The sequence below is a fragment of the Corvus brachyrhynchos genome, unplaced genomic scaffold (assembly GCF_000691975.1).
Source record: "Corvus brachyrhynchos isolate BGI_N302 unplaced genomic scaffold, ASM69197v1 scaffold1, whole genome shotgun sequence".
NCBI classification, from domain to species: Eukaryota; Metazoa; Chordata; class Aves; order Passeriformes; family Corvidae; genus Corvus; species Corvus brachyrhynchos.
Genome location: NW_008237222.1, coordinates 12,185,402 through 12,202,999, shown reverse-complemented (window position 1 = coordinate 12,202,999; position 17,598 = coordinate 12,185,402). Strand labels below are relative to the sequence as shown.

General features: G+C 37.7%; 1 protein-coding gene across 1 annotated transcript in view; it reads right to left on the bottom strand.

Moving 5' to 3' along the window:
* ADSSL1 (adenylosuccinate synthase like 1) overlaps window positions 1-13,225 on the bottom strand; it is a 17,874-nt gene extending 4,649 nt beyond the window's left edge. The window contains exons 1-11 of the mRNA XM_017729151.1: window positions 10,273-13,225; window positions 8,830-8,892; window positions 8,030-8,080; window positions 7,623-7,689; window positions 7,125-7,232; window positions 6,679-6,760; window positions 5,665-5,791; window positions 4,574-4,734; window positions 3,260-3,384; window positions 1,435-1,532; window positions 125-274 (exon numbers count right to left, since the gene is read on the bottom strand). Coding sequence (XP_017584640.1) covers window positions 125-274; window positions 1,435-1,532; window positions 3,260-3,384; window positions 4,574-4,734; window positions 5,665-5,791; window positions 6,679-6,760; window positions 7,125-7,232; window positions 7,623-7,689; window positions 8,030-8,080; window positions 8,830-8,892; window positions 10,273-10,396 — 1,156 coding nt within the window. The 5' untranslated portion in view covers window positions 10,397-13,225. The remainder of the gene's footprint in view (window positions 1-124; window positions 275-1,434; window positions 1,533-3,259; window positions 3,385-4,573; window positions 4,735-5,664; window positions 5,792-6,678; window positions 6,761-7,124; window positions 7,233-7,622; window positions 7,690-8,029; window positions 8,081-8,829; window positions 8,893-10,272) is intronic.
* Between the last annotated feature and the right edge of the window lie 4,373 nt (window positions 13,226-17,598).

Below are 17,598 nucleotides of genomic sequence, written 5' to 3'. Positions count from 1 at the left end.
TCAGCCCAACCACTGGTACTTCTGTTCCCTCCTGCCCAAAGTGACTTCCAACTAAAAAATTGAGCACTTCCACAGTGCTATGTCTGTCTGTCTGCTGTGGCATCCTCATATGGACATGGTTTACCTGGCACGCCAATATGGTTTTCCACACAGCGGATGTAATTCTGGGCCTTGGGTGGGAGGTCCTCCCATTTTCGTGCTCCAGTTGTGTCACTCTTCCATCCAGGCATTGTTTCATACTCTACTTCCACCTTCTGTAGTATCTCCTGGTTAGCTGTGGGAGAACCATTTTTGTCACAGTTGATTTTGGCTCCTCTGCCTTAAGAGGACATACCTATGGCTTGTGACCAATAAAATCTTTTGACAACATTTAAAATCTGATACATGAGGAAACAGTGTTTTTACTGGTTTGTTCATTCATTCACTCCTTTATTCTTAATTTAGATTAAGTTCTGATACTTAGGAAGATAAATCTGATTCAAGAGGATCCAGGAATGCAGTTTCCCCTTCCAAAAACTGCAGAATGTACTCTACGCTGTCAACATGGAGTCAACAACAACACTACAGTATTATTTTTGAGGAAATAAGATTTTTTGAGGTTTGCAGGACTTCCACTTTTTGGTTCAGATTTGCACAGAATAAAACAGTAGACAAGGCATTACTGTCTCAGAGAGTTTTATCTTTATGGAACAAGGTTAAATCAGTCTTGTGAAAACCTCTGATGTCTACAAGCTTTTCCCCACTGGAATTCTCATTGTGTCCATAGCCAGGAACCACCAAGACTGGTGGGAAAGCTGGCTGCTGCCAGCCTACTCCGTGCCTCTAGAATCTCCCATAGCTCAACAGACCCAACCTCTTTTCTTGGCAGAGACTGTTACACATATCTTGAAAACATCATTAATGTAAAACAGTTACTTATTATTCCATCTAAAAAGTGTTAATGTGAATCATTATTGAGGGGGCAATATATATTTTTATTAACCACAGTGTTGTTGCTGTTAATAAAGCTTAATAAAGCCATCCAGAAGCAGCTTTATTCTGCTTGTTTCCATTTCATTTTTGCACAGCTTTTATTTCAATTTTGCTTCATTAAATGCTATTGCCAATGATACACAGTCACTGACTCGAGTCTTGCTGATTTTCAGATCCCTGATTTTGCCAATAAAAAATCTAATGGGACAACACATAGAGGCCCTAACACAAGATTTTATTTGCTCTTAAGTTCTTGCCATTGTACACAGATGCATGGTGAATGGAAAATGCCAATTAATGGTACAGCCATCTTTATACAGATACTGCAGCTCCATAAATTGCCACAGGATGTCTAGTGAAAAAGAAATCAAATCTGATTTTAAAAAGCAAACAGTCTTTCCCAGGAGGTGTGGCTTAACAGGCAGGAAAGATAAAAATGAACATAGAGGTTTAACAACTTACCTGGAAAATATGGAATTCTTTTTCCACCCAATTTGTAGGCAACACCAATTTTAATTTCATCAAGGACATCGAGAATATCCAGTTTTGTTAATGCCAAACTGCACAAAAAACATCAGTTAGTTACATACATGATGAATCTCCTCTTTAATATTTTCCATCTTTTTTTTTATCCCTTTCACAAATCCTGCTCAGGCAGCCCAGCCAGCAGAAACACAAAAATGTATTAGACTATGAACATTGTTAACTGAATTCATGCTTCTGGGATGAATACTTGACTGAGTTACTACGAGACATTTCCAAATGCTTGGCTGCTCACACAAGTGCACAGTGTTCAGCTCAGTGCATGAAAATGCACTCTGACTCTGGAAAGTAGCACCTGCTGGGCCTGGTTTGGGTGGGTATGACACTTGACATCACTGACAGTGACTATTTCTGTTACTCCTACTGATTCACAGCAACTGTCTGACAGACTTATTTACTAAATTATACTTTTATAACAGAACAAGCATAATCTGGTTACTAAAACCACATCTGCAGTTCATTAAGATGGATCCCATCTTGACTTTCAGTGCCTGGGCCGTGCTGTCAATTTAATGAACCTTATTAATTTTGTGAATGAACATACTGGAAGACAAAAATGGAACCTCAAGAAGACACTGCAGTATTCATTGATCTGAATAAAACTGCATTTTAAAACTAGTAAAACTCTCCAGAACAATATTTTAGACGTTGCCTGGCAAAAATCTGAGCAGCTAAGGATTTAGACAGGTACGTGAATAATAGTCCAGGCTGTATGTGCTCAGTAAGTATGTGATGAATGAAAGGATTAAATGAAGAGACTTTCTGGGAAAGAAGCACCATAGAGCCAGTTCTTCAAGTTTTTTAATCTACCCATGTTTTTTAGCTGTCACAGTTATCAGAGCTGACATAGTTTTGTTGATAGGAGTGCAATAATTGTATAGAACTGAAATGGAAGGGAACCTAATGCCTTCCTAAAGCTATTTTCACATAAACTAGAGCAGTGTAAGTTAAAACAAAACATAAATCCAAGTAAAAGAAAAAATCCAAACTTAAAAATGCTTCTGATAAATTAATGAACAAGACCATTGTTACTTTGTAACATTAGTAGCATAAACAATATTAAATTACGTCTCAGTCTATAATATATTAAAATGCTCAGGGTCATGTGTTTGCATATATGGACAAGTTTGCCTGAATGCATCAACCAAGGAAGCCACTCGGTCCCAAAGAAAATAAAACTCAGCCCATTAAAAGCAGAATTTATAACACAATATTTGACTACACCTTTCTAAGTAAATGAACCTCTAGGAACTGGAATGAAAGCTGTGCCAGTCGCTGTACCCTTGTGTCATCCCATTTATCTCACTTATCAAGGCAGTGGTTCCAAATGATGCAGAATTAGTCATACAAGTAGGATCCATTAGAGTCAACCAAGCTCAAACCCAAAAGGTTTTAGACCACGGCACAAGTCAGTATGAAAGCACTGGATCAAAAACACTAGAGCAAACTGTTAGAAAACCAACATATTGATCCAATCTACACTGGCCATCTGATGAAAACAAAGTGAAAACATGTACCAAAAAAATCACTCCTCTCATGTTGTAAAACCACTTAATTTGAAAAAAAAAGTCAAAGGAATTAGATTATTATTAGCATTAAGACAATTCTCAGTTGCCCACTGTGCATTATTGTACTGCTTAAAACGTAACACTTTACTGGACTTATATTAATGTTACCTACATATTTATTCTGCGAAGCACAAAATTATCACTTCCAAATGTAGCGCAAAATCTTTGATGCTTACGCAGTGAATCCGTTGATCATATGAGCATATTTCAAAATGACAAGATCTAACCAGCCACAACGCCTCTTTCTGCCCGTAGTTACTCCCCACTCGTGGCCACGGGACTGTAAAAGATCTCCGATTTCCTACAATAAGACAGAGACAATGCTGATGGCCGCTTCACTGAAAACATGGCTGGAAAACAAATACAAACAAATATAGATGGATAGCAAGAAAAATATGGTTGTTCCAATTTCAAAGCTATTTTTCAGGGAAAAAAAGATTGCTAGGAGAGGACTAAGGCAGAGAAGAAATCCCCTCATGCACACGATTTTTGTATTGCAATCACTAGCATTTCAAATCACGTCTTTAATATGACTTTCATGTTCCAAGGAGAGACTTTTCTTCCTTCTTCATCCAACAGGAAGATTTCCTTGACAGTTCAGTCCTTTATAAAATTTTGTTTGCATTTACTTTCTTCATCTGGTCTTCTGACATCTTTTGGTTTTGGGTACAAGACTGTAAATGCTTGGGACAAGACCAATGCTTGTACAATGCCTAGGTCAAAACAGCAGCAGGGCGCCATGCCTAGGGCTCCTCGGTTCTACCACAGTATGAGACTGCCAGCTGCTCCATTCAGACTGGCAGTGTCTATATTGTGGTAAAAATAAAGAAGGAAGAAACTTTATGTTCATGGTTCATAAACCCAAAGGATACCATCAACTCATCTGAGCCATTAGAAAAAGATTTTAGCAACTAAATCCTTAAATTAGATTTGGAACACTGACCTAGAGATTGCTGTGTGCATAGCTCATAATCAATACCCTGAGCTTTCTAGCTTCTTGATAATGAAAATACAGTGGACAGTTTAAAACAATCAAAACCTCTCCCGTTCTTTTTACCAACCCATTTGTGCATGACTGGCTGATGCACACACCACATTTATTCTATAAATCACCCAGAACACAGGCTGTTAAGCACAGAAGTTGTTCTTGTAATTTAAGCTCTTCTGGGATGCACTGACAGTTCCAGTCCACAACAAACTCTCACCACTGAAACACACCTAATGATGTTATATAAGATGATGAAATCTATTTTCACACTGGTCATTACAACAGAAGTGTGGTCACTGCAATGTAACATCATCACACTCATGTTTCTCTCCTCTGATGTAAAATACCTTAAGTTCATAATGTAATTCTCCTCTCTTCACGAGTGTGATTGCTCAGCATTACTATTACCGTGTTTATTTATCAGTGGAATAACCCTTACCCCATTCCACTGACTGTTACTTGTTGCCAGCTGTGTATATCACATTTGTAACATTAAACCTACATTGATCTGCTCGGTGGGGAAGGCCCCGATGCCCACACGGGTGGTGTAAGCCTTCACCACGCCGTACACGTCACCCACGTGCTGCGGGGGAATGTTAATGCCGAGCCCGGTGCACACACCGCCCACGGTGCAGTTCGAGGAGGTCACGAAAGGATACGTGCCTGTCAGAAAAACACAACAGCACAGCCCTCTGTCAGCAATGGTAATAAACAAAGACTGATTTTCCTTCATCAGTTCAAAGAAGGTTTTCACTTCTATGTTTGGCTTTAAAGGTAAATTGGAACAGCAGACAAAAAGGGAGGCAAATTCTTTTTATTACGTGTCATTCATCCTTTGCAACTTTCACTGAGGATTGCCCACAAGGGAGAAATTCAAAAGCTTCTCAATACTACCTCCATTAGGCACGGGATCTATTATAGGATGCTGCTGCTGTGTAAAGCTTTTTTTCAATGTTCTGCGTATCACAGAAGGTATTTCCACTACATTCATGGAGAGCCTGGTGTAAAGGTCACAGTCTGACAGTCCCATTGCTCTGCACAAGTGGCTCTGAGTATCTGCCACGAATTGTCTAAGTCTTAAGAGGTTACTCATGATCTCTACACTGTGACGCTGGATTGGAGAATCTCTTCAGTCCTTAACTTTTTCTTCACTGATTTAATTAGACTTTTGGTAAGAAAGCAGAGCAGAGACCAACTGTAGCAGCAAGACTTAGAGGTTGCCGCACCAGTTTAATCCTCCCCCCATGGCAGAGGAATTACCTAAGCAGCACTGCAATGAGTGCCTGGATTGGAAATGTGCACACATATTTAAGAGTAATCAAGACAAGAATATCTGAAGTGAAATTTCAGCTGCACTGGAATAAACTTCAGTAAAAATCAATATTTAAACCCTAAGCACTTAATCCTGTTAATGATACAATCTCTGTCTTAATGAGCTTTACTTCTGGGAGATCTGTTCCTATTAAGGAAAGACTATTTTGTTTCTCTATTTTCCTGCTGTTTGCAAAGTCCGTATAAACACAAATCAAAATAAAACGAATCAAAATAAAACTGATCTCTTAGGAGTTAAGCTGAGTTTAGAATATAACTTACCAAAGTCAATATCAAGTAATGCTGCATTGGCTCCTTCAACAAGGATCTTCTTTGGGGAGCCATGAAGAGCTTCATACATAAAATACACACCATCTCGAACCATGGGTCTTATTTTTTCAGCATATCCCTGCAAATTGAGCACAAATGTCAGCTTCCCCAGACAATGGCTGGAAGCAGGCAACATTGTGTTCACTTTTGAAAGACAAAACATACAGATAAGTCTAAGCAGCCAGCCTCAATAACTGTGCTTTCCTGAAAAACACAACCATTAGCTTATACTCCATTCAATCTATTGAACCACTCATATAAGAAAACATGACTTATTATGGCATTAGAATGCTGTAATTTCTGTACCATTTCTGTTCACAGAGATGTGCTATGCCTACTGATTTTTTTTTGCTATAATCCTTAGATAGTGTGTCTATAGTCTAGACACACTCAGAATGGGACTTAGAGCTAGTCCAAGCAACAAAAGAAAAACATGTCACTCCTTTTGAATATTATAAAATATCTTCAGGGTGTCAGCTCTGAAAAAGTATGAGACAAAACTTGGGAAAGGTAAGAGATATTTTTTAACATCCTCTTTTCTTACACGTTCATGAAAGCTGTTTTACCAGTGGCTCTGTTGGATTTACTTGTAAAAAGACAATTTTCTTGTAATACCAGGATCTTGAAACATGTTTCCACAAACAATTCTTCAGTAAGCATGGAAGTCCCACTGACAGACTAGACACTAAATATAAAGTCATCACCCTGCATTGTCTTGACTACTTTGATACAACATTCAAAAAAGTAAAATATTATACAAGAATGAAATCCTCCACAGAGTTTACATTAATGTCTACAATAAGAGAGAACATTCTACTACAAAGCATGGCTACTGTTTATTAAAAGCTTTTATAATAATGAGCATATGCATTTTTCATCTAAATGAGCTCAGTAACTGCTATGTCTGGTACACTTCATTTTTACTTTTTAAAATTAAAATAAATATTGCAAGTGGTAAATCCTTACCTTTAGCTTTTTCAGTTGTCCTTCTATATCAATTTCCAATGTTGGAAACATTGACTTGTATTGTTGTGCCAGGTTTTTAAATCTGTAAAATATCGAAATTGTAACTGTGAGGAACAGAGTCACAGAATCACAGAACCTTTGGGCAAGAATTCAGTTTATATTAGGCACAGTATATACTGAAAGCTATAGTGAGAAAATGCCCAGGACTCTGACACCTCAACCAGTGCATTTCCCAATGTTCAAAATTATATTTTAAATGATGAGAAACTCTGTGAAGTACAGGAAATACACACACACACATTCTTCCTAATTTTCTTCTCCTTCTAGACAATTTATATACAAAATTCAGACACATATTTAAAAACATCCCCTTAAAAGCAAATCTGTCAGGCAAAACGTATCACTCTTAAACATAATATTTAGAAATGAAATGAAAATAGGTGTACCTTGAAGAAAATTCATCAAAGTCAGAGAGGAGGTCACAAATCCGAAGGCCTGTTCGTGCAGCTTTGGAAGAATATGTTGGTCCAATCCCCTTTTTCGTTGTGCCAATGCTAAATAAAAAGAAACACCCCCCCACTACGTATAAATACAGGCAAAAATATACTATATGCCAAGTAATTTTGTCAAAGCTCTTCACTATATGATATATTGGGCAGGAGGTCTGAGACATAAAAAGATATTAAAGTTCTATGATAATAAATATATAGCAACTTTCAGGCTTTGCACTAGTATTCCTAATATTCATGGTATTCAGTAAAGCATGAGGCCTTGAGTCTGGCTGACAGTTTGTTCACTAACATAAGCAGGAACAGAACAGAGTCACAGAATTAGTAACACCAACAAGGCTCTTTAGAGATACATTTCATTTCTGTTTTCCAAAATTACACTGATTTTCCAAATTTATTAGCTATTAATGAAATGAGGGTGTTGAAAATATTTACTTTTTGCCTTCTTGTGCTTGACGTTGCACTTCCTGGAGCCCATCTACTGCCTGGTGAAAGTCAAACACTGCAGTGGAAAATCAAACGGATATAGTGAGAGAACAAAGGAGAAAAATATTCTTGAAATCACAGACATCCATAATCTCAAGACAAAGTGCCTTTGCTGTCACTGACAGTGCACAGGCCTCCTCAAGTGAAAACAGAGCGAGTATTCCTTGAACACTGTGAAAACATGTAAAACATCACTCTTCAGTGGACACAGATTTCATTACTATGCTTCAGATTGCACAACATAAGAAGCTGTGTTAGATCTAATACATAACTGCTCTGAGGAATAATAATTTAATTTAGCATCATGAACTAAGCAATCATTTGTGAGGGCTTTTTCCCCTTCAATCAGCACTTACCTATATGTGCTCTATCTGATATAATCAGTCTTTTCTCCCAGTCTTTTAAACCTGTCAAAAGATGAAGAAAGGTAGGATTTCAGCTGTGCTGATTGGTCAAACTTTAACATTGGCTTTTACTTTTTCTATATCTTTCTGCTAGTTTATATGGCTTCTTGTTAAGATAACTAGACAAAATGGATAAACCACAAGACAATATCAAATATCAGCAATGTTTCTGTTGAGAAACTTTTCTCATTTTTGACTTACCAGCTTTCTCATTTTGATATGGGCACAGATACTTCTTTTTAATGCCTGAATGCTGTGGCTTACACAATATTCTTTAAGGAAATATTCTTGTTTAACTTGCTACACAATACATCACTTAAACTCCATTTGTGCCTCAGAAAATGGAGAATTTTTATATAGAAACATAAAACAATCTAAGAAGTAGAGGACCTTGGAAGGTCATAGGGCCTAAAGCCTTGCTCAGAACCAACTGAGTTTATATTTGGGCGCAGAAACTCTGGCTTAAATCATCCCTATTTGAGGTCAAAGGAAGCTTAGCACACACTTTAGGATTTACTTTCCACCTAAGGTGGCATCAAATGCCATAAAACTCCATAAAACCCATGAAAAGACTGTTTTTGAAAACACGTCCAAAGACTACCATACATTTCAACATTTTAAATACTATTCCCTCATTTAAAATCCAGGATGTTATTACTGCACTGAATACTTATGGTCTGAAACAACAGCTTACAAAAATCCTCAACCTGGCTGCCGATATAAAGGTAGGTTAAAAATTACTTGATACAAACCTTTCTTTTCATTCTTTTCAGCTTCTTCAAATAGGCCTGGTAAATGTATAACCACTCCATTACCTTTGGGAACATAAATGATTTATTTTAAAGCAAGGAATAAAATACTCATTTTTAGGATGTAAGGTCTCTAAACACTTGCTGTCTAAAATTTTATTGAAAAAGTAAAACTAAATTTCACACAAAGTGATCTTGAGAACTTCTTGGATAAATCCTGATTTGGGGTAAGCAGCTACTAGGCTGCTAAACTGAGGAAAACCAGAGCTGGCTTGTTTCAGGCATGAACGCCAGGCTGCTGCACAGCCAGCTGAGGTAAGCGGATTCTTGTCTTTGTTTATGGTGGACTTTGCCCTACAACTTCAGCCTCAATTGTTCACAGGGAAAAGCTCAAAGAAGTCTCTGGCCTTACCACACTGACAAGCCTGTGTGAAAATATTTAAATCTTCTTCAATATTCAGGTATTTGTTTTAAATTCAGGTCAAATTAGTGCTGTAATACATTAGCAATGCCTTTCCCTGGCTTGTGAGCTACAAAACAGAACCCACAAGAGATAAAGAGCAGTACTGGTGAGACAGGAAGGATTAGTGATGCAGTGGGCTGGAAACAGCTGCTGCCTCCTTCTTGGGAATGTCAGAAATATATGCAAGAGCCTGTCTCAGCCTAAATTTAGCATAAATCAAGTTAAAGTCGTTACTAATTGACAAGGGAGTAAATAGGAAAGCAAGACAACACACCATATTTAGCTGAGAGAAAAAATACGTTTAATAGATTTCAGTCATCCACTTGGAAATTATTAAATGGAACAAAATGAAACTCCATGACTCACTAGAACTTACACTCATTTCTCTCTGAAAGAATCAAAACTTTGGACAAGAGGCTTAAATTTTCCTGCTATGTAAAAACAAGTTTAATGTCCAGTGAATGATGCAAATCTTTTTATGATGCCATCTGCACCAAATATCTTTATAGCAGAATACATCATCACCCTAAGCAGCTGGTGATGTGAACAAAAAGTGAACTGGATGATGACCTAAGTAGAGCCCTGCTTTTTGGGGCCTATTTCTAGGAAGTCAGCAAAGAGATGTCAGACATAATTTATATTATTTATTTAGCTAAGTCCTACCATTTGTGTGCTCAAAGAATAGCGCAAATATTTCTGAAACTACAAAAAGAGACTGCAAGTAGAGGGTGGGGCCCAAACTTTACCATAAAGTATAAGAAGGAACAACATGATAAGATGTTCTTGCTTTCAGTTTTCTAACAGTGGAAACTAAGCTGACACTGAAAGTAGAGTAACTCTTCATGTTAAAGCAGCAGTCAAGCAGCCGAAGCCAAAGCAAATCTGACTGAGAGCCATGTTTTTACTTTCTTGTTACTATAAAACAGTTGCAGCTATCCACTACACAATGTCATTTTTTATAATAAGTGCCAAAAATGTCTTACCAATAAAAGAAATTGCCTTTTGATTAATGATGCCACTAGGAAACAGGTGAAAATCATATTCTTTCCCATCGACAACCACAGTATGTCCTGCATTATTCCCACCCTGCAAGAGAAAGAAACACATGAAGAATAATGGTCTAAACTGTCAGCAGATGACATGGCAAGACCATCTTTTTTTACTTATACATGTCTTTGGTCACTGCTTTCTCCACCTCATAGTTTCCTAACATGGTGTAGCATCGTAAAAATGGCTCAGACAGGACAGTGAGGGGGTTAAAGGAGTTCAGCAGGACTCGGTAGAATTATGAAGCAGAGGGACACCATGGAGTCAAGGCAGGGCTACGGCAGAGCAGGAATTAATACAGGAGTGGTGGCATAAGCTAGAAGAGAACTGAAACTTTCTGGGAAAAAAACCCGGAATTAACTACCACCCTTGGAGTCCTGTCACTGACATGCCTACACGAGCTTATCCTTTTTTAGGCATCTTCTGTACATGGATGTTTCCTTGAGTTTAAGCCCAGTATTTCCCTTTGAATGGAAGCTCCTCCCATCTGCCCAACCACAAACAGCTACTGCTTCTCTTGGGGTTCAAGAGAGAGGTTCTTTGTCATGTTGGAAGAATGTGCAGACTTTGCAGCTTCACTAAATGGCCTTGTCAGTCACAGAATATCCTGAGTTTGAAGGGACCCACAAGGATCATCGAAGTCCAGCTCCTGGCCCTGCAAAGGACTACCCCAGAAAATGGTTAAGGGATGATCTTCCCAGCTACCACCACCACCATTGTATGGAGTCAGCTACAATTCATGACTTACATAGCTATCTACCAGAACTGAGAATAGGAGCTGGTATTGTCCTTACTAAAGTGCTTTTCCACAAACAGCTTTAAAAGAGAATGATGTGACAACACACAAACTTGGAAAGAGGTGAGCAAATCATGGTCATGAGTTGATTTGACCAGAAACATTAAGAGTTTTAAAAATTAAAGATCCAGTTTACTCAGCAGGCTTAGTGTATTTTCCTGCTGCGTCTTGATACCAGTTTGTCTCCTACTGATAAGGTTGGGAAACCTGACTACTTGTCTGCTGTGGTGCTACAGGCCTTCAGTTCTCCCAAATGATTACAAATCTTTGTGGGTTTGATACAAGGACTGAATGATTTCAACTGTCTAGAATGAGAGCATCTACTGGAAGGGGAACTGAGACTGCCACCGGTAATTTGCAGACAATGAAGAGTGTTGGCTTAATGAGTGAAGTTACACAAAAACTCTGAGAAAGGACAGTCATTTAGGAAAATGAATAATAAAACACATGTTATTCCAGAGTCCAATTTATTCTTCATTTACTCATTTGCCCGTTTGTATGTAAAACTCAGGAAAATGGCAACTGACATATCTTTCAAAATGCGGATAAATGCTGAAACACAAAATTAAGAAAATAAAAACTATGGGTTACAAAAAGAGAATTTTTTTTAAGCAGTGTGATGGAGAAAAACATTAAGAAATATGCCATCAAACATGGCGAAAGTAATTTTCATGCTATGGAACATGTGAGCTCAACAATTAATTTTAAACAGGTACCCTTCTAAGAGAGAGCTGAGTAGGAGTTATAACAGAAAAAACAGTACACACAAATTTCATTTGACTTAAAACTGCTGGGTAGCTCATCCTTAGGATGGGAAGGACTCCCAAGTGTTTTGCTAATGCAGAGTTATAACTTGTCCAGAGAATCCTGGCTATTTTGCTTGCCTCCCAGATATAATAAACCAGTTGTAGGAACCTGGATCTAGTTAAAAGTACTCAGTTTTCTAGAAGGTTAATAAATCAGTCAGGAGAGTACTTTACATGGTATTTAAGAGGCCTGACTCTGGTGGATTGCACTGGTTGATTTTATTATCAGGCTGAGAAAGAAGCTAATAACTTTTCTGGGACCCCGAGCTTTCCTTTTCTGCTCACCTATAGAAGATGGCAAGATAGAAACTTTGAAGGAATTAACTCCATCATTTAACACCAATTTAACCTCCACTATAAATAACAATTTCCTCTTTTCCTCAGAAAATTGGGAACCAGGCTACTTCAAAAGTATTTGTTATCACAATGCTATAGTTACACTCTGCTTTTCTTAATCAACATGAATATGAACAAATGAAATCAGGCTTGAGGACTCACAATCTGAGATAACAGCATTCCTAAACTAAAGTCAATGGTATTTTCTTGTATCCTAAATTTTCAGAAGGTGGGATACACCAGTATGGGAATGCTTATGAAAGACAGTTTAAGCTTTTGGAAAATTTCCTGAACAACTGACACCCAGACAAATGCTCTTTTTTAGCAAATTATTAAAAATGGATGTTAATCAAGCAGCTTGTGAAAGCTGGCATACATAAAAAAGGCTGAAGCACAGAAACACCATCAGATAAGTTACGTCCTTTAATGGCCAAAATCTCTGATACACTTTCAGTCCCTCTGAATAGATAACACAAATCAAAAATGCAGTGACAGGCCACCTAAACCAGCATTTCTGTAATTAAAAACTAGTATTGCCATCTCTGGAACTGCATTTTGCATTGCTCATGTTGGTCTGTGTGTCCTAAACAAGTGTTTTCCAAGTATATTTTTACAGCTCAACTAATTATACTTTTATAAATATAATTGAAGTGATAGCAGAGCATTGAATTACGCCACAGACATGACCACACTTGCAAAACATTACAGTGGTCTGATGAGATATTTTCTGTTTATTATCTGGTCATCTCAGTAATTTCTCATGTTCAGTTACACAGCTATTCTAACAGCATATGGGCAGCCCAACAACTGAGATATTAAAGACATCTACTCCTTTTCTAATTTTACTTCAGTTCTGAGAGTCGCTATAGGACCTCTATTAGCAATTTCTTTTCCTAACAAAATATAAGTGTACCTAAAATCTTATATAGGCTTAATTTGAAGACTACACATTTGAAGGTGCAGAGGACTACCTGGTACACTGCAACTGTGTGGTATTTCATTAAAGTGGTGTGAACACTAACACACAGAGTGACAGTGTTCTCTGGACCCTCAGGATGCGTCCTCTTGGACCAAGAAACTTTTGGAGCCTCTGCTTAGCCCTTGCTTCAAACACATGAACATCATAAACTTCCATTTAATATCCAGACTCTGCCATGCAGCACTGAGCCCACCTGAAATGTATTTATCTTCTACCATTTGCAATCACTAGAGGTGGTATTTGTCTTCTTTTGCAGTTCTTCAAAAATGTCTCTAACAAAGGGAATGTTAAGGCAACAACTTCTGACAGACTAATCATCAGTGCCATTTTGGTATGATCTGTATTGTGAAATGATGGCATGACCAGAGATAACAATTAGCATTTGCTGTGTAGTCTGGGCATCCCCATTAAACCACTCTGGTGCAGGAAATGCTGTTCCCAGGAAGGCACCATTAGGGAAGCTGCTCCAGCAGCATCCATACACACTCCTCCCCTGCTCCAGGGTGTGCCCCTTCCACAGGGTACAGTGGGATCTAGGGTTTTTTAAAGTTACTTTAAAAAAATGATTAAGTTGTACTCAGATAAATTGTTTTTTCTGTAAGATTTTAACCCATATTTTCTGCATTTTTATAATCCAAGTGTAAAATTACATATTGTCCCAGTACTAGAAGGAGCTACAGGAACTAAACTACCCCATGAAACATTGTATGGTCTTTTTCCAGCACAGCACTTTGTTTAAAAAAAAAATCCATTCCCAAGCTTTTTATGTGCTGATCTACTTGTGGTATCGGATTGTTGCACTGATGTACATTGATTACTATTCCACAGTGCTTGAACACCAGAACTTTATCAATACTCTAAACTGAGAAGCTATATCTTACCAGTGTTAACAACTGTAGCTGGCATAAACAGTACCAGGGAATTAATAATTATTATGAATAGGTTGCCAGAGGACAGTCATCGTCTTTATAGTAGAACTTAAAAAACCATGAAGAAACAAACCCACTTCCCAAACTGCTCAAAGCCTGCTATTTTGGCCTGTATTGTTTTTAAAATTATCATGTCTTTATTCTCTGCAGCCAAACCATCCCAAGACAGAGAATTTATTTTGAGAGCAGCAGTGAGGCTGTTCAGTACCTGCAGCAGGAACTCGATTCTCCCAATTAGCCTTATGATACATGTTTGAACAGGAAGGAAATGTGTCCTGATGTTCACAGGTGTTTCTGCCTGCTCTGGCCAGGCACATGGTATACAGGAGTGTTTCCAGATGCTCTCCTGGTTGGCACATCCTTCATTTGCTCAGTGCTCCCCAAAATGCCTGAACACAATTTTATTAAGTATATTGATATGAAAAATCATCAGATCACATATAAAAACCTTAAAAGCTGATGGTAGTTTCAAAATATAACTAGAGTGTGAACAAGAAACAGATTTATTTTTGATGGGTATCACAGTGATCAGTTTTCACTCTCTTCCAGTTAACAGTGGGGAAATAACAGAAACTGGTTTTTGAAGATCTGCAGCCAACACCACCACGGTGTGTGTGACACACCAGAAGTACACAGAGCTCCTCAGCATTGCTACATGCAGTCAATGTATGAAATGTAGGCCAAAATAGAGCATTGCTACATGCAGTCAATGTATGAAATGTAATGACCAGGTTTTGAATAAACGAGTTAGAAACAAAAACATAGCTCCACGTGCTTTCTAGCACAGATATCTCCTTGAACTATCTGAACACGGTTTCAGTACTGGCTGATATGCCTAAGGCAAACCTCGTGTGTATAAATGGGAATATCAAGTAGGAGTAGAAAGATTGTATTACCTCTCCTTTTGGCAGTCGTGCAACTGCTACTAGAATACTGTGTCCTTGGTACGGGGACAAGATTACAAATGATCCCCTCTGGCATTATTATATGAATTTATAATCTATGAATTGAAATACCAGCCACAAAACAGCAGTTTGGAAGTCTGCATCTGAAAACTAATGCTATGACTCCTGTCTATCTCTCTTCATTCTAAGTGTCCCAGTAATGCTAATTCCATCCATCGATGGAGCAAAACATTTTCTGAAATTCAACTGTATCTGCAGGCCAAACACCTCTCTTGTGGCACTAACAGGCAGGCTACAATATACTTCTGTTTTGTTACCTGAATTGAGTAATTGTCTTCATTTTACAACATTTTATATGTGAATAACAAAAATGAGCACTATTACATAAATTGTTTCTTCCCTTAACAATTTAATTAACAATGGCTATTTCTAACTTATATCAGCAACTGCCTGGAACTAATCTGAATAAATGTAGCTAATAAGTGCTACCAGCATAACTGGCTTTGACATGAACTTTATAATAATATAGATCCATTGACTTTGATGGGATTTCTTGTTATTTACACCATTGCAAATGAGGTTTGAACATCACTGGTCCTAAAAAAATCCAGTCAGACAAGTGCAATACATTAAGTGCTTTGTACATGTAGACCCTTCAAGATGATGTCACTGAATCACCTGTGTGTGAAAGCTTTTGTCAGTGACTGGAAGTGCTGCACATTCCAGTTGCAAGGTTGTTGCCATAGCTGCTTGTTAGTTTTCCTTGCTGGAAGCTTTTTTTTGCTAATTTTTTTCCAGTTTAACTATTGCCAAGTAACATCCAACTCACTCCAACTCAGGTTTCAAGAGGTTGACCATAACTTTGTTTTTTTATTTTTTAACTCAACCCATTGGGAAGAGGTGGGTTGGCAATAATCAGAAGTATCCTCTATCCCACAAGAACTGAGGGAATGGAGTTCTAAAGCTGAGGTGATGACAAAAAGCTGGTGTGAGTTGCAAGTTTATCTCCAGACCCCAACCATCCTCAGCCAAATCTGGTTTGTTTCGCTCTTCTTTCCCAGGACTTTGTTGCAATAATGATTTCAAGAACAAACAACTCTGCACAGAACTGCTACACCTGACTCCTGCCGCTGTTCAGCTGTGCCCCTCAGCTGTCTTAGAGAATGAACAAAATCCATAGGATCTCAGTCACAACTAAAACAGTGATCCCTGCAAAAACTCCCAAATTCCTGTGGGAGGAGACCTTCTAAAGCTTAATGAGATAATTAGTATGATTACAAACACATTCACTCTTGAGAAGAGCAGAGCAAGATTTTTGACCCTTTAAAGAAACAAAATTATTTGTAGCACAAATGAAAAACCTGGAGCTTATATCATATATTGCACCAATAATGCAGTATTTTTTCTTTACTACAAAAAATGACCCTAACTTACACAGATACCTCGGTCTTCCTAAGCATCTGAAAAATGCAACTGGAAAAGCCAGGTCTAATTCAACTCAGGTTTTAAACAACAATCAGTGTAGGCAAACTAGACACTCAAACACTAGTTATTCTCTCTCAAACTGAATCCATGTTTTTGTCAAGCCACATCAAAATAATATACCACAACAGACCACTACAACAAAAGACATACTTACTCCAGCAATGGATGCAAAGAATATAAATTCAAGGTGTATTGATAGAAAATACTACAGTGGCAAAAATATTCTTACTAATGTTAGAAGAATACTAAAATAAAGGAAATCAAACATGAAAACCCAAGATAAGTATGCTTGTCTTTAATTCTCTCTTCTGAAGAAGCATAGTCATGTCCCTGTGGGAAGTAATATGATCCAAGGATATGAGCATAACTTTTCTTATATCTGTAAACAAGTTAACAACAGGAATGAAATAGAACAGATGTCATTTCAGTTTAATTTTCAGCTGTTTTCTTTTGATGCTTGTAGAGGATAATAAATTCATCAGGCTTTATAAAGGGGATTGAAAATTAAGCTTGCTTTCTTATGGAGATTTGGAAACTTTAAACCTGACCTTCTCATACAGTATTTATAATCCTGGTGGTCCTGAGATGATCTTGCTGATGCCCAGAGGAAAGGCTAGTTTAAAATAGCAGTGTCACCATGTTGTTCTAAAGCTTAAAATGATATAGTGTGGCATGTAAGTATGTATAAGCAGAATGAAAAATAAAATTGGATAAAGTACCTTAGAAGTGACAGATTGCTATGAAAAAATTTTCAAGTTTGGAAGGGTGGACTTCTTTATTATAGATAAAGAAACAACTCACACTTAAATCCTCTCCGGTGTTGAATAGTAAAATAAAATCTACTTGTGTTTTTGCAGGGAATCTTGCAAAAAATGACTTAGAAACCTGTATGAATGTACATGCAAATGGGATTATCAACCTTCCCAAACATTTGAGAAATCAAAAACAACAGTCCTGCAGTCACTGCACACTCATGACTTCAAGGTCATCGATCTCTTCACTGAAGATCATCAAGCACTAAATCAT